The sequence below is a fragment of the Scleropages formosus genome, chromosome 22 (genome assembly GCF_900964775.1).
Source record: "Scleropages formosus chromosome 22, fSclFor1.1, whole genome shotgun sequence".
NCBI classification, from domain to species: domain Eukaryota; kingdom Metazoa; phylum Chordata; class Actinopteri; order Osteoglossiformes; family Osteoglossidae; genus Scleropages; species Scleropages formosus.
Genome location: NC_041827.1, coordinates 20,627,370 through 20,648,480, shown reverse-complemented (window position 1 = coordinate 20,648,480; position 21,111 = coordinate 20,627,370). Strand labels below are relative to the sequence as shown.

The 21,111-nt window shown below is 44.2% G+C and overlaps 1 protein-coding gene across 4 annotated transcripts in view; it reads right to left on the bottom strand.

Moving 5' to 3' along the window:
• Window positions 1–21,111, bottom strand: part of frmd4ba (FERM domain containing 4Ba) — a 53,800-nt gene that overhangs the window by 24,931 nt on the left and 7,758 nt on the right. For all 4 annotated transcript variants that reach the window (XM_018734136.2, XM_018734137.2, XM_018734135.2 and 1 more), the window contains exons 2-3: window positions 738–803; window positions 172–266 (exon numbers count right to left, since the gene is read on the bottom strand). In XM_018734136.2, the coding sequence (XP_018589652.2) occupies window positions 172–266; window positions 738–803 (161 nt within the window). The remainder of the gene's footprint in view (window positions 1–171; window positions 267–737; window positions 804–21,111) is intronic.

The window sequence follows — 21,111 nt, the reverse complement described above, 5'->3', positions numbered from 1 at the left end:
TTTCACAGTATGTCCACGGTTTAATGTTCCACACACAAAGTTTAAAATGTTCCTTAAAATAGGTAGGATGAATGTGTTTTCAATTTGTTCCCAAAAGCTCTGAGTCGCCAGTAAGGTATTAGTGAGTCTGACAAGCCACGCTGCAACACAAACTCATACAAGTGCACTTACGTGTCATCGATGAAGGTAATCCCAAAGTATTCCTTTTCTTTAAGGTTGAAATGAGAAGAAACCAAGTCCAGGAGTTCTCTGGACAGCAGCTTTGGCTACAATAATAAATAAAGAAGAGTTTACAATTACTCAAATTTTACGAGGTGCGTAGGTTCATATTTTTATGAATTTTAATGAATTAATTCATATTTATATATAATGATTGCAGAACCTGATATAATATACTATGCCTGTTGATACAGAAATATAGAGAACATTCAAAGGTGTCAGTCAGGTGTCAGGATTTTTATATCAATCTGTCTGGGTTGTTATCATGATTCTTACAGTTATTGCCAACCCCTGCTGTACTTGCACATTCAATAAACTGTGATTTTGAACTTGCATGTAACACTTATATTACATTTATTTATATATATATATATTATACATATATATATATACACAAACCATTAATCATAGTGACAGCTTCAAAGGCAAAATGTTATATGCAAATTCAAAATGCTAATTATTATGTATTTTTTTAAATATTTTTCTATATTTAGCCATTGAAATGAGAAAGGTGGTACCTGTACAAGCAGCTCCAGCTTCCTGTCATCCAGGAGGTGAACTTGGCAGAGCCTGCCTTCCGTCATCTGCAGAGCAGCAATAAGGAGCGTCAGCACATGTGTATGTCTACACAGCACACCTGGGGGGGCCACCGTGACACCCCCCCCACCAACCTTAGCCCGAACCAATCTATTTCCACAAATGGATCGAAGCTGCAGACTGAATTTGCTTGCAGAGGCAACTGTTCTCGTCCAGTGCTCTTGAACGGTAAATAAAAACTGGATTCCTGGGTCGCTGGTGGAAATGCCTTTCTGCAGGGTCAGCACATTACACGGCTGTGTGCCAGGTTCGCACGATCACACTCCAGAGTTCGCTTCATTCACATAAATTAATTGCTCTCCTCAGAAAACAAGAGAGTCCTATCTAAAAGAAGAATCCCACTTACAGAAGATGATTTTGCACACCCCATATAATCTGCAATAACTTTTTTTTTTCTTTTGGAAGAAAACATGTAGTGTGACTTACAAAGCATTGCTGTTTACAATGGAGAAATGGTGGCTGGCAAGGGGGTTGTGTACACATGTGACCACAAAACAGCACCATAACACAAATCAAGGCTCTCTTTCAGGTCCATGTTAACCTCCCCACAGGATTGTGGGAAAGACATTTACTTTTGTGTCTACAGTCAAAAACATATGGTAACCAACTGGCTTGGCTGTCCCTTTCTAGAGGGAAACTGTAATCTCCAAATTCCTTCAACAGACCAGTCAGCTGTGCTCTACATGCAAGGCACGAAAAGTTTAGATTGTTTTCCTCTCTATATACGTATTAAACTCCAGCCAAGTTTTGTTTTTGATGAGGATATGCAACAAAGATTGATTTGACATACATTATAATTCTAGTGAATTCTGAACTATGTACTCAATATCAGTATAACAAAAATTGTCCAAAAAACATTTGAAAGTCACTTGAATGATGCAGAAGTGCAGTAATGTACTGTAGTTGGCACTTGTGTACCATCAGATTTTTCCTACTGATTTCCTGTCTCATGTTTGCTTTGTTTTGACTCGTTTGTGCAGTGGCGGTGCAAGAATGAGTGCCAAGCCTCCTCCTTCCTCCAGCCACCACAACTCACAATCAGCTGTTCTTCTCTCCATTCAGTGAGTACAGGAACGGTTCAGTAAATTGCCTTGTTTGTGTATTTTAAATAGTTGTCTGCACTTGTTTATTTACCATAAATTTCATTATTGAATGTTTGTTGCTGTCATTTTATAAGAAAAACACAGTTTGTTTTCAAAATGTACAACCTGGAAGCATATAGACTAAATACCTCATCACACTGAGTCATTACGGTCAACTTATAAAAACATGTTACATTTGTTGACACAATGCTTTTTGCATTTGGATGACATAATTTACATGACAGGGAATACGACATTTATATAACACCATCAACATGACAGCGGTGTTGAGAACTTCCCTTAATGTTGCATGCAAGTTCATTAATTGACATTTCCACACTTCAAAATTGAAGATTTCTTCTTATATATTAAAAATTTGCCACAAACACAAATGTACAAAATTTTGTGGATAGTCTGAAACAAGAATTTAATATTGCCTGAAATTATGGCATGGATTCAAATTCGGATTACACTTGTTTCAGGATGGAGATAAAACAGTGAACAACTAGGCAGTCCGCCCAAACACAACACAGGATTGTTCCTAATCCGACTTATAGAGAGAGAATTATTGTAGTTGTTAATTACACAAACTCCATTGTCTACGAACCGATTAGTCACCATAGTAACCCCTTTCAGCGATTCAGTGGCTGCCATCATGTCATGGAGAGAACATTAATCAGTATTGCTTTGTTACGGAGAAATTACATGAAATCATACGACAATGCACACTAGCTTAAAGATAATATAACAAACTCTGAAAAGACATATTTTACATACTTAGGAATTACATGTGTGTGAAACATATTTTTATTGTAACAACTGCAGGAACAGCCTAAGGCCAGTGATTAAAGAAAGAGGATTAAATATTTATATGTGCAGTTACTGTTATGTCTGAAATTCAGGTGAAAAGTTGATAGTGCAGTGGTCAGAGCTGTCGTTTTTGGGTCTGAAAATGGGTGGTTCAAATCTCACCTACTGGTGTAGTACCCTTGAGCAAGGTACATACTCCAAATTCCTCCAGTAAAATTACCCAGCTGTATAAATGGGGAAATAGCTGCAGGTAGCTTAACACTGTAAATCGCTATGGAGACAAGCATCAGCTAAATGAATCGATGTTAAGTCAGCTTAAAAGAGCCTGTAAAACTTGAACTTCTGCTGCGCTTCCATAAAACAATTATGAGAACGGCATGAAATATCAATAGAGTTTATTGATGCTTTTGGGTTGTTCACCTAGTAAGCAGAGCTATACAATCGTTTGGTCATTTTGGAGCTCCTTCTGTCCACTGACATCCATATTACCAGCTGTCTTTTACCACGAATGGACCCCCTAACGCTGTGCGCGACCTATTGGTCACACGACCTCTGGATTGAATCTCGGTTAATTTATGGCTGTGCAGTTTGTGGTATTTACCCTTTTCTATAAAATAAAATAATGGCAGGAGGTCGCCCTGAGATGCGTGAAAAAAAATTGTGTAACATTATGTGAACTGTAACATCCTCTGGATTTCGTCAACGCACAAGGTCTGCATTTTGAGCTCCTTTCTGGAAACCCATCTGCTCCAGAGGTCTGTTCTCCAGCCCACGGGCCTTTGTTCCAACAAATTCGCCATTTCAGAAACACCTCTCATAGACACGTAATCAGTCCTGTGTACTCTGTAATTAATCTGATCCACAGCATCCAGCCCTACCCTGCCTTGATAGACAAGGAAACTGCCTTTTATTCAATTCGAAGCAACAGTCGCACGAAAATTTGAAGAGTCGGAAGAGAAACTATTAGAGTCCAATGGTATCTGCAGTGAGAGCCATGCATCTGCTAACTAAGAAGTTTAATAGCACAAGAAAAGAACCTGGATCATCCTTTGGGACCCCACGGTCTGACCTTTTGAACGATTCATCCCAGTAACCTAAACAATATGACACTGAATACCGACTCCCATATAAGGCAGAAACAAGTTAGAGCCCATAAGTGAGGTTAAGCATGTTCAAAGGCAGGTCATGTGATCGCCAGCAGCCGCGGCCGGGAGGTCAGTTCTCTGAAACTCTGTCCGAGGGAGAGAGACTTCAGCCGCTCCCCCATGACGAGCCCCCTGCGGCCGATGACCTGCGAGGGGCTTAACGCTCGCCCTGCGGCATTAGTTCCCTACTAATGTAATTAGCTACTTAACCGGCGTCCGAGAAATAACCCCGACCGGCTCAGAGATGCGCGGCCTGAAAGGCACATCTCCACCAAACGTCTGCAGGCATTTCGGATGCTCAGCTGATGCCGATAGTTATCAAAGCAAGCGATCCCTTGTGACGTCATTCAAAGCATAAATAACGGAAAAAACGACAGCTCACGCAAAATGCATGTATAATACATGTCAAATGTAAGTATTTACCCACTTGAAGGAGAGGAGTATGGCAACGGCTTGGCAGCGGAGGGCAATTCTTTGAAGTAAACATTTTCCCGTGCATACAAAACACTTGTCGACAACATGTCGAGCCGCCTGATTGGTTTAGGAAATTCCTCAGAGCCATTAAAAAGGCCGCCGAATGAGGCTGCCTTCAGGGTGCTCACAGCTTAAGGAAACAAAAGAGCCGCTGTGTGTCAGACCTCGTAACGCATCGAGGGCCTCCCCCATCCGAGCTCTTATGGGATTCACACCGCAGGTGCGACTCTCGCTGATACCGGCGGTTGGTGGCGAAGTCTGGGAGAAACGTGGTGAAATCTGAGTACGCCTGCAGCCCGCCACGAAAAAGGCACAAAAGGCTGTCCTAGAGACCGGCGCTGTCGACTCTTTAATTAGAGCGAGAGAAAATGATCGACTCGTCCACAGGCCTGGCCTTGTGAAGTGCCAAGCAGCTTTATATAGCAGCACTAAACGGTCTTTGTATCCTCCTGGGGTGCAGCCATTCTTTTTTGTCCACTCTAGAGGATGCATGTTTTCAAGTATATCTCCCTGACTGTACAAGCTACAGCACTGAGTCTTAATGCACCTTAGAAAAGGGCATTCTATTCTATTTAAGGGTGAGGCATGGAGAGCCTTCTAGAAATACATCAAAAACCTTTTCTGCTGCATCTCTGGAGGATGTGGCAACAGGCAGGCGAGCTGTGAGCAGACATGCAAGAGAATTCCATCAGTTTCAGGGCATCTACATCTCTAAGCCTTTGGGAGCGATCTGATGAACTCCTTCCCTTGCATGCTGCCATTCCAAAACCAACACCACATCTCCTGCTGATCACAAGAAGGAAAGAGGGACACTGCTACCGGTCGGGAGGGGAGCTCTGAGACACTCGGAAGAAGCCCGTGTCCAACGTCTCCTCAGTGAAGGGGTTCACATCAGTGAGGAACGCATGAGGAGATGTGTACAGATCTAGCTCAGCGTGAAAGGTGTCAGCCAACGAAACTGCACACGGAAAGTGATGTCAAGCACAAGATGAAAGCTGAAGAACCACCATGCCAGGTGCGTTACCACCGCTCGGTCAGAACTCTTCAGAACAACAGCTGTTTCACGTTCCATTTAGAAACATCATGATCGTTTATCCGAGATGGAAAGACGCCCGTGCAGCGTACTGGAACATCTTCTGGACTGCTGCAATTCACCGATCACTGATGAGTAACAGGCAAGCAAAGCTCAGCTGAGGTCCTACCTGGTAGAGTTCCCCGAACCAGCACCAGGTTCGAACGACCCGGCGGCACGGCCTCACCCCCTGAGCGTACCACTTTTTTAGCATCCTCTCGGCTAGGCTCCAAAAGAAGCGGCCGCCGTTGACCAGGAGGTCCTCCACACCGCACATGAAGCCCGAAGCCATGGCTGTTGCCCGGCCGCCAGGCTCTGCAGGCAGACGACTGGTGCCGCGTCTCCTCCAGGCTGATGTAATGCACTGGAGGAGTCCGGCTCGGACGCCACGCACCGCACCCTACAGTTCCCTGGGCCCGGTCCAGCCCCGCCACTCGCTGGCAGTTGGGCAGAGGAGGACAGGCCCCTGGCCAGGAGGGCACGGCACAGAGCGGGCTGTCACGCTGCAGCGTAACATCTCCGTGTGCCTGTCTTACACACACACACAGAAATGAAGGGATTCACTCAACCGTGCCACACAATATGACCTGCCAACACCACAACCTAGCAACATTATCCCTTACGCACTCTCCACAAACCCTTTGCAGACCCACAGCCCTAATTTCTGACTCTAGCTCTTTCTGTTTCTGCTATATGCACGTGTACTTTTATTCGTTTAGCTTGACTTTTTTCTCCGAAGCCTCGTACATCTCGGAGAACTATGAAAAAAGTGCAACACGTCAACCGAAGGAGAGATATGGATGCAGACACGTGATTCTCGAGTACAGTCAATTTGTCATATACCACAGTATGAAACAGTATACGTTACACAAATAGCTGCATACAGGGTTATTTTAAATTATTAAACAGATAGCATAGTTCACATTTATTGGGTACGTAGATCAGGGGTGAAGCGAGACCAAAAATGAATCCTGTATTTTCTTGGAAAGTTCTCGTTCATTCAGTCAGTATTATTTTCTCCTTAAGGTTTGCTTTTTGCTTCTACCCCATCACCGTAAAAAGGGCTCAAGCCGACTACTACACTCCTCCACCTCTGGCCCCTTGGTGATTCCATACAAGAGGTCCAAAATGAAAAGCTCAAAGGTTCTCTGTTCTGCCTACCATGTGGGGAAATTACCTCCCTGTGTCCCTCAGAGCTGCTGAATCCCTCTCAATATTCATGAAGGGTCTCAAACCAATCTCTTTCAGAGCCATTTCTCTTCAGATGTCCTATCTGACCTATAAACTTGCACTAGATTATCTGCTCAAAGAAGTACTCTACCAATTCTATATACTGGCATAATTATGATGTAAGCTGCCAAAAATGGTGCTATTGGATTAGTCGTATTTTTAGAGTCACGTGTCTATCTCTCTGTGTGTTGGTTAAATGCAATTTTATTCTCTCGGAGTTGTATGTCATTTTGGAGAAAATATCTGCTAAATGAATAAATGTAAATCTCTTTAATGGGGTCTGTTCTGAGCCGACGTGTGTTGCAGTAACACATCTCCCTGCTGTTATTTCAGGGCTCAGCTGCGTCCCACTGTCTGAAAAGGTCTTCTGTTTTACTTTCCCCCGGACTGGAGACGTCTCCACCCACCGTGTTCCTGAAGAAAGCTTCAAAATAGACAGTTTCTCTGGCCGAAGCTGTGGCTTTAGCCCGACACGCCATGCCTGACAAGGTGCTATTTAAGTCTGGAAAAAGCACATGTTCATAAAACCTCACGTCACACTGCCATTTTTCCGACTAAAAATAATGTTTTTTTTCGGGCCATAATCTGCCAGTTTTATACTAGAAGCTGGTGCCTATTTTTCAAATAACAGTAGGTGGAATTTTCCCCTGTTTACATAACTGAACAAGCTGTTATTTGTGTTTCAGGAAACGTGAAGACGCCCTGAAGTCAGAACAAAAGCACCTTCTGGGGGCATAGACGGAGCCCACAACAGTAGGCACACCTCCGACAACCCAGAGACAACTGTTTCGCATCACATAATTAGATGACGGCACAATAAGCTGAAAATTAAAAGCCTCGAAGAGACGTTTCCGTGTCTCGCGCCGGCGGTTTCCTTCTGGAATGTTCTGTCATTTCACAGTTTATTTTACGAGGAGGGAAAACTTTTGGTCGAAATAAATTTTAAAAAAGCAAACAAGACAAAAAAAAACTTCTTGCTGTTGCTCAGTACACAAAAAGTGATGTGAGGGGGGCTTTAAGAGTGTTGATGCAAGAATTGCATCTTAGTTTGGTTAAACCCAGAAAGTTAAGAAACACAGTGAAGAAGGAATAGGTTTTGGGGGCAGCTGCATGAAGCTCTACCTCCACACTCATTTATTCATCAAACGCTTTTCTCCAAAGCAACTTCCAATGAACTCTATGTAGTGCTGTCACCCCACACACCTTATTCATCGCAGTGACTTACACTGCTAGATACACTACTTACACTGGGTCACTCATCCATACATCAGTGGAACACACACACACACTCTCCGTCACTCACACACTATGGGGGAACCATGTCTTTGGACTATGGGAGGAAACCAGAGCAGCCAGAGGAAACCCACACAGACAGAGCATGAACAAGCAAACTCCACACAGACTGAACAGGGATCAAACTCGCATCCTTTCACACCACCCCGGTGCTGCTCTCTCACAGCACTACTTGTTGTGCCACCATGCCCCCTATCTGAAAGTGGTATCCTGGTGTTCATCTCTATGAAGGAAACACCCTGAGGGCTGCTGTTAGTCCACATACAGCATTGGTGAAAAGTGTGAGTCCACCTGGTTAGGAGGAACTGGACAGGAGAATGAAGGTAAAGCAGCACTCAGCTGTCCTCCATTTCTGGAAACTGCTGCAGAAGAGCTGGGAGGACTGGGAGGACATGGCACCTCATTTCCTGATCAAACTTGTTCACAGAGTGCCTCGTGAGCAAAAACTGAGTCCCAGCAAGTGGACTCACGCTTTTTAGTCGTACTGTAGTACGTACCGGGGTGCGTAGGAAACTGCTGAAGCTCTGGGAGCAATGGAAGTGCTGTAGTACAAGTGTGAGGTCTCAGAACAACTGAAATGAAGAGGGACAACATGAACGTGACCCTCAGAGTCACGATGTTCAACCAGGTATAGATAAATGGTCTCTCCCAGCAACCCGTTCTGATTTAGCTGCACCTACATTTACAGCAGGTGGCATAGTAGTTAAAGGCACTGCCTTCGGGCTCAGCGGTCACAGGTTCGAATCCCACCCCATTATAGCACCTAAGTCAAGGTACTCACCCTAAATATAGTGAATGACCCAGCTGTATAAATGGGGTAAATCAACGTAGGTGGTTTTGGAGAAAATCATCAGCTAAATGGATATGTGTAAATGCAGTTGCATCTGAAGCAGTGCTGGGAAAAGTTGCCAACGATATCAAAAATTCTGCCAGTAAACAAACAAATACAATGAAGGGCAATTCAGATGACATAAATATATGTCCCATGGAAGTTAAAAGGAGTGTTTCTTCATATGTTCCAAAGGGTGAAAATCAATGTTAATTCTGGCTTTACGGTGACACGCAAATCGATAGAGGCTGAGCCCTGTCCTGACGGGGCCCCGGGAGCCGCTGTGCATTATGGGTTTCTGGGTGACACCGCGCTCTCGGCACAGACTCTCCCACACACAACAATATATGTATACGCATGCTTTCATGTATCACTCGTATTGATTGCAATTTTGAGGCAACAAATGATTCTCAATCCTAGTGAAAATGTGAGAATGTGTTTAAAGCCCAATACCTGTAAAAAAAAGGCATTTTGCATTAACCTGACTTTAACCTTCTCTCCAGACAACATACAAAACCTACAATTATGTACCCGCTTATACAGCTGGGTATTTTTTCTGGAGTACGTACCTTACTCTAGGGTATTACAGCAGTAAACAGGATCCAAACCTGCGATCTCTGCATCCAAGAGCAGTGGCTCTAACCACTATGGTGCCAGCTGTGCCACAGTAGGGACCCCCCGAGATGGTATATTTTTCAAGATTAACTATTTCTCAAGAAAACATGCAAATATTTAGCAAAGCACATGGGTGCACACACACATACACACACACTCAGGAAACACATCCCAGCCTTGCTTTTCTCCATACTGGACTGTTTAGAACACTACTGTGATGTCTACCTATATTCATGTAGCTGACACTTTGTTCCAAAGCAACTCACAATGATATGCTGATTTTCATGGATGGGTAAGTTTTACTGGAGCAATTTAGGGCAAATACTTTGCTAACGGGTATCGTAACAGGAGATGAGATCTGAACCCGCAACCGACAACTTCTGAAACTACAGCTCTAACCGCTGCGCCACCTACTGCTCCTAAAATATACACCATGCGCATTATATAGACAAGGGCTTTTCAGCGCCTCTTCACCAATGAAGTGACTTTGTGTGCTCACTGTGGAGAGGGGTTTCACGGAGAAACACACACACACATTCTACGTAGTGCTGGAATACAGGCTAGCTGTTCAGCTGCCAGGAGTGACAGCAGCCGCCACCACAGCTGTGAGAGAGACAAGAGCCTGATTGTGTAGCACATGATATCTTATAGATGTCAGTAATACATGCACAACAAAGGAAGAGCTGAAAATATGGTGTCTTCATTAAATTTAAAAAAAAAAACAGTTCCCACCCCTTTAGTGGCAACGGTAATAGCCTTCACAACCCAACAATTTTCTATGGTGCAAAACAGCAGACAACATGCATGCAAGTGTGTCTCCGATGCTGAAACGCATTCGGGGAATACAAGATCAAAAACAGCATTCAGCTCAACTAAGTCCCCGGGCAGTTGTACAATTACACGTAATTCTTGTAGCAGTTCATTCTTTTTCAGTGTTTCAGAGAAATGGCTCAAAGGCAGCAGTTTGCTTGTCCTTAACTAACAACATTTGGCTTAAATCAAATGATTTAATAGTGGGTTATTCTGTTAGATTCAACAGAAAAAAAAAGAACACATTTATCTGTGTCGGGAAAGAAATGGATTCTGCTAAATATGCAAATGTGTTGCAGCACTTATTCATCTAGCTGATGCTTTTCTCCAAAGATACCTACAATTATTTACCCATTTGTGCAGTTGGGTAATTTTACTGGGACAATTCAGAGTAGGTACCTCGATCAAGGGTACTGCAGCAATAGACAGGATTCAAACCTGCAGGCCAAAAGGGTGGCACAGTGGGACAGCGAGCAGCACTGCTGTCTCACAGTGCTTGGATGATGTGAGTGGAGATAGGTTCAATCCCTGCTCCGTCTGTGTGGAATTTGCATGTTCACCCCGTGTCTGCATGGGTTTCCTCTGGATGCTCTGGTTTCCTCCCACAGTCCAAGGACATGCTGTTCAGGTTCCCCCATAGTGTGTGAGTGACAGAGAGAGTGTGTGTGTTCCACTGATGTATGGATGAGTGACTAACTGTATAAGTAGTGTATCTAGCAGTGCAAGTCACCACGGTGAATAAGGTGTGTGGGGTGACAGCACTACATAGAGTTCAGTGGAAGTCGCTTTGGAGAAAAGTGTCTGTTAAATAAATAAATGTAAAAGGAACAGCTCCACCAGACTATCGTTACTCCCATGCACTGGGATATCAAGTAGTTACAGTAACAATAGAGTGCAAGGATGTGAGTTCAGGTCCTATGAACAGTACCATATGTTTGCTCATAACCTTAACTAAATTGTTATGGCCAATCCAGCCACACACCATAAATTGCATACACTCTACCTGAACCTAAATATGAAATTTTGCAGAAGTTTAAAATATCAACATGGTACTACTTCATATGCAGCAGCCAGTAAGACCCTTGTTGAAATTATCAATTCATAGCCATCAGATCCCAGGAACTGCCATTCTCTCCTGTTTACTGGGAGGCAAAAGATTTCCCCATCAATTCCCAGCTTGTTATGTGGCACATATTTAAAATACAAAAATATAAATTATTGTTATTGATTTATAAAATGTTGGATGCCGTTCCAAATAGCAAATTGCCTTTGGTCTTGAATTTCACACAGCAAACAGCCACCGTGCAGACCTTTCCATCCTCAGAGGGGGGATGGATCATGAGAAGTGGAAATTTCCAGCGGTTTCACAGCCTGGGGCAAGAAGGGGCATCTTCTTCTATTTACCACCAGAAGCAATGGAGATGGGGGCAGTCTAAACAGCAGCTGCGGGAGGGTGAGAGAAGCGGGGTCCGTTTTCATAAATAATACATCAGAATATGTGGCCTCCTTGGGACTGGGAATATGCAGCTCGGATGCAGAGCCAATAAAAATCTGGCGGTACCAGTGTATATACTCGACGCCTGCAGGCTGGCGGGGTCGCGGCTCATCTCTGCTCAGCATTGCTCCATCTCCAGGGTGTGGGGGTCGTAGAGAGTTGAGTGTGCACTGGGGGGGGGGGGGGGGGGGCAAGTAACCTGTGAATGCGAAACAGCCGATACCACGGTACCGATACCACAGAGCTGTGTGCTCATGGGAGCTGGTGAGAGCTGGTGAGAAGAGACAGGTGCTCAGGCTATACAGCCTCTTTGTTTACACTCCTTTGTGCCGAGTGCAAAAATTCTTGCTGCAGTAGCAGATTTACTGCAGTAAATTCATGTGTTTATGATGGCACCGAACTATTTCATTATCAACTGCAAAAATATCAGTGCAAAAATGCTTAAGCTGTGCATGTAAATCTCCTTTCATTTTATTCATGTCTAATACATGTCGGCAAGCTCCTCGAAGGATTTTGACATCTTCACCCACAGTACCGTTTACTCTATATCTTACAGTTACATCGAGACTGTGGAGTTTGCATGTTCAACGGTCTGTTGAATGTTCTCCCCATCACAGTCCAAAGACCTGTGTTTCAAGTGAATCGGTGACTCTAAATTGCCCTTAGGCTCTGTGTGTGTCTGTGTGTGAGTGTGTATGTCTAAGTGTGAATAAGTGAGAGCATTGCATTGCTCTGCTGTATAAATGAGAAAAGGATTACGGGGACTGCAATGTAGAGCATCTAGTATTGTATCACCTTGGACAAAAGGATGCGCTAAATACAAGTAAATACAATATAATATAATATAATATAATCCATTCATCCATCCATTCATCCATTTTTCACAACTGCTTGTCCTGATCACGGTTGTGGTGATCCGGAGGCTATTGTGGACACACTGGGGCAAGCCTGAGGGGGGTGCACCAAGAACTGGACGATAACATAAGCAAGTCTTGGCTAATTATTTCTATAGAAGCAATTCTGGTTCAGTCCCCTAGCTCAAGGACACACCTATGCGGTCATACAGACCACAGCTTTTCACTGAAACATTCAGTTTCTTAACCACTTGACCACCCACTTCCGCTTGGTTCCCAGACCAGTGTGACCTTCTTCGGGTCTGTGTGTCCATCATATGGAAATAGCACCAGTGGCTACAGTGTAATCATCCAGCACTAGCAGTGAAAATAATAAGACGAGTGGGACTGCTCCATGCGGATGAGCTGAATCCCCGTGCCGCTCGGACTTGGTTTCGTCGTGTCTCAGAGACAAGGCAAAGGGACCTCGGGCCGTGAGCTGAATATTTCCAAACATAAACTGTCACCTGCTTTCCGGAGCTGTCACTCCCACCATCCCATCCCTGCTCATACTGTATGGGGAAAAACGTGTGCAAAAAGAGTCCCCTTGAGCAAAGTACTTGCCCTATATTGGTCCAGATAATTTTAAATAGTTTAACATTGTAAATTGCTTTGGAGAAAAGCATCAGCTAGTAAATGTAAAAAAAAAAATGTAAATACAAGAGCGCAACACTTCATACCCTCCAACAGAGGGTTAACTGCAGTGCCTCCCACCACCAGTAGGTGGGGCTATATCACTAAATGGTGCAGAATCCTGGCTAATTATCCAAATCCCACAGGCACACAGCACACACAAACACCCAAGAAAATCTGCATGTCCTCAGAAACTTGTATCTCCTATGATTTTTGCAAACACCTATCATCAACATATAATTAATTACACAGACATTAACAAAATATAGAAGAAAGGCACACGAGTTCAGCATAGCCAAAAGCACCTTGGGAAAGAGTATGTCATAAATTGGTTGTGGTGGACAATTTGGGGTAAATTATTATATTTATAAATGTTTACATAGCAGACACTTTTCTCCAAAGCGACTTCCAATGAACTCTGTGTAGCGTTATCAGCCCACACGCTGCGGTGACTTACACTGCTAAATACACTACTTATAATGGGTCACTTATTCATACATCAGCGGAACACACACACACTCTCTCTGTCACTCAGTTATGACTGCCAGATGAAAAAAAATTGAGGTTGACCATCCGGTGGAACACCAAGGCAGAGAATGAGGAGTGAAAGGCGAGTCTTTCGTGTCGGATATGGATGGGCTCAGCAGGTACACATGGTGACACATGACTCTTCCACCCCCTTTTCATTTGGAGGTGCAGCGGAATACCTCTAAATATCATCCCTCTACGCAACAATAATGGCAACATTTGTGAAACACGGTCACGGTGCAAAACTAACGATCGGGGATTCTTTAATTCTACACTTTACTACACTTACTGCTATAGACCTGTTACCATGCAAAACCATATAAACATATAACTGCTGACCATACATATCTGATCTTCCTGCACCTCTTTCTATTCCCTTTCTCTTCCAGTTCCTGCAAAGAATGAAAAAACATGTCTGTATATAACACAGAAAAAAAATTGCTGTGAGGATGTTCTTCCTAAGACCATAAAGGTAAACATTTATTTTAGGGACCAAGACATTGCTGTATTGATTTGTTCCAGACAATGTGCAGCTTTAGCACTATGTGGTCACGTGAGGGCATTCCAGTAGGCGAGACAGAGGAAAAAGCTTTTCTGATGCATCACGGCTGTTCGTTCAGGGTGTCCTTGGAGAAGAGGGGGTGGTGGTGGTGGAGGGTTTGGGCTATGTTTGGTGTGGGGATGGGGGTGCAGAGCGCTACCGACGTCCCGTTGGGATGTCCGTTAAGGCGGGATTTAGCACTCTGGCCCTTCTGCTGCTTGGAGCTGCACTCTCAGCCAGGGCAAATACACTGAACTGTGACAAACAGTGGGCACATTAGTCGGTGTCACAAAGGGGATGGGAGATGGGAGGGGGTGGTAAGGGGAAGCTTCCGAAGGAGCTGTGCTGAGCAGGGTGGGCGGGGCTAGCCCACCGAGTTGGGTTTCCACACACAGTCCATGGAGCCTGAAGCTCTTTTTCCAAAGCAGAACCACAGGATGGGACAAACACGCTCAGCCCTGTCTCTCCTGCATCCAAGGGATGATGACTGGCCACCTGCCCAAGACAGGTACAGTACAGATCACAGTAAAACAAAGCTCTTCCCGACGCTGGAAAGATCCAAATCTGAAGCTGCTGCTGGCATCATGAGCTCAGTGAAACAGGACGCAGGTGGTGTATTGGCTTAGGGCAACGATTTATAACCCGTCAGCTGTCGATGCGAACCCCAGCAGATGCTGGGCTGTAGCCGCCATAAGCAAAGTGAAATCATCCTGCTGTATAATAAGACGCTGTATGCGGCACACGGTACAACGGAGCACAGAAACACAGTACACAGAACACGAACACGCACAGAATGATGCATAATGCATTAGCATTGCCGTACATGGAACATCACGCACCAACGCACACACGTCAACACCAACAACTGTTTACCATGCTGGTAACCATGCCACCCTAACATATACACCTAGTTACCATTAGCAAACACCTAGTTGCCATGACTCCCCAATTTAAGTCCCTGATTGACAGTGAGAGAACGGACTCACCCAGGAGTGAGAGACACTGCAGGACTGCAGACTGATACTGATCTCAGGAGCTCCAGAGTAAAGACCATTGAACGCTAGGGTGCTGCCACACTGTAAGTCACTCACTTCAACTTGTTAGGAAAAAATTACCCAAAGGCATCCCCGGGGAGCACTGCCCCAAAATGCGGCCCTCAACCAGGAATCTAAAGACATTAGCCAAGTGTCCCATACACTGTGACACCTCCAACCAGCATACCCTGTTTCACTCTGATTCACTCAGTCTACCCTTTCAGAGCATGGCAAAAACAAAAACAGTTATCACTTGGAATTCCAACAAAGCTGGGCTTGCGGCATGGAATATAAAATGTGTATCTTAATTATCTTGTAAGATTGAATTAACATTTACCCATTATCAATAACCGCCTTTCCAATTGAAGGTTATGGTGGTCCTGAGCCGATCCCGGAAGCATGGGACGTGAGGCAGGGTACACCCCTGGACAGAATGTCAGTCCCATCACAAGGGAATCAAGTGAAAGGAAAAGAAGGAAATAAAAATGAAGCAACAAAGAAAAAAGAGAGGGATTTAAAAATGAGCACTGGGGAGCTGAAGATGAAAATGTCCTGGTGATGCTGTCCAAGACGTGCTTCTGTCATGCTGTACATGTACATGAGCCTTTTCCAACACAGTCGGCGCATCCGTCCTTCTGAAATCCATCATGTCAATATTTTACCAACACGCCCCCTCCTTCCCGTCTGCTGCCTTCATGCATGTTTGATGAGAGATTAGTTCGCACACCATGTGATCAGCTCTGCACGGCTTGGCTGTTAATGCGACCCTCAGCGAGCCACCGGCAACACGGCCTCCCTGCGTGACCGCTGGAGCTCAGACCCTGAAAGTGATGTGTCACATGCCTGCTCCGCACATGGCTCATTTACTTTACTAACAATCACAAAAAATTGATTTTGGGGTCAATGGGCACCGAGAGCCTTGCGCACTAGCAGTCCGAACACATCTGTACCCAAGTGCAGTAAAAAAGAGAGCTGGATTTCATCTGGCCAATCCCCGTAGCCTGTGTCGACTTTCCATGTTCTCTCTGTGTTTGCATGGGTTTCAAGGTGCTCTGGTTTCCTCCCACAGTCCAAAAAGAGGTCAGCTGGTGATTGTATAATGCTCATAGTATGTATACACACACACACACACACACACACACACACACACACACACACACACACACGCTACGCTGTGCTATGCTGCTCTACTATATTTATGTGTTAATGACTGTAAGGAATTTACTGTATGTGCATGTAATACTAAGTCACCTTGGATGAACGTGTGAGCGAAACACTAGTTAATAACCACTGCGCATCACTTTGCAGAAAAGTGTCTGTGAAATGAATAATGTAAATGTAATTAAACATGTTTTGCATGATGCTGTTTGTATGCTCTTTTTTCCACACTACCGCAGGCCAACTGTGGTCCTAAAGCAGGCCAGATGCTCATTAAGACAAACTTAAAGAAGCATTAAAGCATGTCTGAATCAATACCCAATCAGTCGACAACCAACAGTTAGATCTTTTAAATTGATATATAGGGAAATGCAAACCAAAACCGATAAATTAAAAGGCCAGATCGGCAGCAAGACCCCAGTGGGTCTGCCTCTAATTTAATTAAACCCTTTAATTACGTGATCGGATCGATTCGACACACTGTCCACGTTCCCAGGAACAAATCCGTGCATGTCTGCTTCTCAAAGGCCAGGAATATTTCATGACTTTTGTTGCAAGGAATTGGAAATTTGATGTACAATGACTCTGGATAAAATAACCTATTATATCAGACTATATAACAGACTATTCCAGCTGTCGATTTAACAAAAATAAGATTTGCAATAGTTACCCAGTCGAGACTTGAACTCACCACCTTCATCTGATAAGTTCACTGTGTTTCCATGAAACCACACCCCACCCAAGCCCTGCACCAGGCCCCGTGTTTCCAGCTGTATGGGGTCACAGACAAGGCTCGGAGTGACCAAAACAGATCAGGCCTGCTGGTCAGGAGGTCGGCATTAACCCCTATGCTCCCCCCAAGGCACTCCTTCTGGGGTAAAAGCCTCCTTTTTGGGGAACTCAGGTCAAGAAGAGCCAGAGTCTGAAGTCAGCATCGTAGGCAGGTAATGTATGTGGCTAGAGATGCTCTATTGCACTGTAATTTTGTACGAAGGCACACACACACTTTCTGAACCGCTTGTCCCATACAGGGTCATGGGGAACCGGAGCCTACCCAGCAACACAGGGCGTAAGACCAGAGCAGAGGGGGACACACCAAGGACAGGACACCAGTCTGTCACAAGGCACCCCAAGCAGGACTCGAACCCCAGATCCACCAGAGAGCAGGACCCAGTCCAACCCACTGCACCACTGCACCCCACTTTGTACAAAGGCTTTTAACGCAAACTTCAGGGAGAGCAAGTCATTCACCAAATCTATAACTTAAGCAGGAGAAGGAATTAATGTGGAAAACTTTTTTAATTAACTTACAGAAGAAAAGTATCAGGAACCTTTTTTTTAAATTATTTGATTTGCATGGACTGTAAATATATAAAATATATATAAACTATATATCTATCTAATTTTCTGCTTATACACTGTCCATATTTATATACCTATACGATCAATCTGCGGCACAATGGACACTGGAACGATGGATTTTGGGAATGGACAGTGGCTGAAAAATTGTTTTTTTAATTTTTTTTATTTTGTGGAAAAAAAAGTTAATGTTCAAAAGAGACAAAATCAGGCATTAAAGCAACAAAAACGTACTAAACACACACACACACACACACACACACACCTATGCATATAAACAATTGCAAACCCTGCATTCAGATGTCTTGCATATGACCCAGGCGCAGTGGGTCAGTACCTCAAAATTTGCAAAGCAGGCTGTTGTTCGCACGTGTTTTGCAGTGCTCATTACTGACCGTTTTTATCATTCTTTTTTTTGTCCTGCATTGCATTTTTCCCAGAAACATATATCTATACGTGCATATTTATTTACGCTTTCATACATGTTCCAGTGAGCAGCGTGGGTCCACCACAGAATGGAACAGGACAGCCCAGGAGTGGAAGTTCTCCTCCTCTGTGCGAGAAGGAAAGCTGTGTCTTCCAGCAAGAGGATCACACCAGAGGGCAGATCTGGGCAGATCAATCCATCAATAGGGATTACAGGAAGAGCGTATAACCATATTACTGTGAGCACGGGCAGCAGCAGTACACAGATGCAGACACTGAGTAGTAACCTGCGGGGAGCCTATTGGAACCCTGCTGTTGTACCATGGGGATACATATTATAATTACCTTGGATTGTTCCGGTTTAAAAAATATATCTGCTACAAAATAGGGACAAACAATCAGTTACTTTGAAAAAAACCAGCACAGCAGCGACATGTTAATAAATCTCACCTGCTTGCAGTTTAAAACGTATTTATATAGATAGCATTTCCGTATCATGATGCCAAAGTGGGTCAGAAATTTTCTCACAGGCACAGCAGAAGGTGCTACTTTTGCAAAGCGACTTGATCCAAAGCAGTTTACAGGCAGCACAGTGAGTAGTGCTGCTGTCTTACAGTGTCTGGGTGGTGCAAGAGGATGTGAGTTTGATCCCTGCTCAGTCTGTGTGGAGTTTGCATGTTTTCTCTGGGTGCTCTGGTTTCCTCCCACACTCCAAAGACATGCTGTTCAAGTTCATCCACAGTGTGTGAGTGACAGAGAAAGTGTGTGTGTTCCACTGAGGTATGGATGAGTGACCCAGTATAAGTAGTGTATCTAGCAGTGTAAGTCACCGCGGTGAATAAGGTGTATGGGCTGATAACACTACATAGAGTTCATTGGAAGTTGCTTTGGAGATAAATAAATAAATGTAAATGCTTCAAGTGAGCAGTGTGCTCATAGTGTGATGCTACGAGAGACACACCGCGCTGGACAGCGGTGACAAACAGCCGTATCCCAGTTACCAGGCGGCAGCAGGGAAGGCCCTCCCCCGTCCCCCGGGGCTGCGGTGCCAGACGGAACAGCCTGTCTCTTAGTTACCGCCGTCAGTTGCCCTACTGGCTGCTGCCAAGCTGCGCCTCCGCTCTCCATGTGACGTGTGGAGAGTCTATGTGTCCAGCTGGGCACCAAGTCTCCCCTGTGTGTATCGTTCAACACTATACTGTGTGTGTGTCTGTGGATCTAAACTTTGCACTATAAGTTACATATGTATATAACATTTTCTATTCAGTTACATAAGTTATACAAACTCTTTATTATCTGGCCTGAACAGGAATAGCGGTGGACCAGATAACAAAATAACCCACCCCCCACACACACCTAACATAATGAAACAGAATCATTTGTAATATGAGCTGCATTTAGAAACAAGTTGTTAGATAGACTCAGTAATAAAGCAAAAGGATATAAAAATGTATTCATTTTCAACCCTAGGCGATAATCATTATTTCAAGGTTTTTCCAATAGAATCTAAAGCAAAACAAAATTAAAACAAAGTAATTATATTGTCACAACTATGATCGTGTGGTCAAAACCACAACTATGGGTCTCTGTCTATATGAATGGATGAGTGACCCAGTGTACGTAGTGTATCTAGCAGTGTTATGTCTTCGGGTGCTCTGGTTTCCTCCCACACTCCAAAGACATGCTGTTCAGGTTCCCCCATAGCATGTGAGTGACAGAGAGAGAATGTGTGTGTGTGTTCCACTGATGTATGGATGAGTGACCCAGTGTAAGTAGTGTATCTAGCAGTGTAAGTCACTGCAGTGAATAAGGTGTCTGGGCTGATAACACTACATAGAGTTCATTGGAAGTCGATTTGGAGAAAAGCGTCTGCTAAATAAAAAAAATGTAAATGTAAATGTAATATCCTGGCCTGTGGATCTAAATACCCCCTTATATTTTATATACTGACCTAAGGTCTATATACTAGTCCATGAGTCTCTTTACTGGTCTATGGGTCTATATACTGTCCAGTGTAAATGTAAATGTAAATTACTGCCCAACGAGTGTAAATACTAACGTATGGTCTATATACTCCCCTATTGCTTAGATATCAGCCTATGGGTTCACATACTGCAGAGCTCACTGATTGTCCAACTGTCCAGAACAGCTGATTTGTTTAAATTTTCATAGATAGGCTGAATCTTTGTGAATGGAACATGTGGACAATCACACACACACACACATTTTCAGAACCGCTTGTCCCTTACGGGGTCACGGGGAACCGGAGCCTACCCGGCAACACAGGGCGTAAGGCCAGAGGGGGAAGGGGACACACCCAGGACGGGACGCCAGTCCGCCGCAAGGCACCCCAAGCGGGACTCGAACCCCAGACCCACCGGAGAGTAGGACTGCGGTCCAACCCACTGCGCCACCGCACCCCCTTATGTGGACAATCAATTAAGATAAAATATAAATAAGGAATAACTGAACACAAATCCACAACTGCCACTATAATAAATAAACTGTGTGACATCATGAAGTTTGTCATTTGCATCTTCAGCTGAAAATTATTTTCTTTCTAGAAAACACATAAAATTTGTCAAAAATAAAGCAACGTGGTCCCAATCTTGCTATTTTGGACGGTTGTCTTAGGCTGAACCCTTTCTGTAAGTACTCCTTTTTTCTCCTGATACCCTAATTGCCAGGCTTTGAGCACAATTTACAAGGATATTTTAAAGCACGACATGGACTTATTTTTATCTTTCTGTGTGCTCCAACATTGGACAGGTGAAGAATCTTAATGGGAGTATTGCAAACCAAACACAAAAAATGAGTACTGAGCCATGTACCGTCATATACAGTGTCTTTCTGTGCACTAGAACCCGT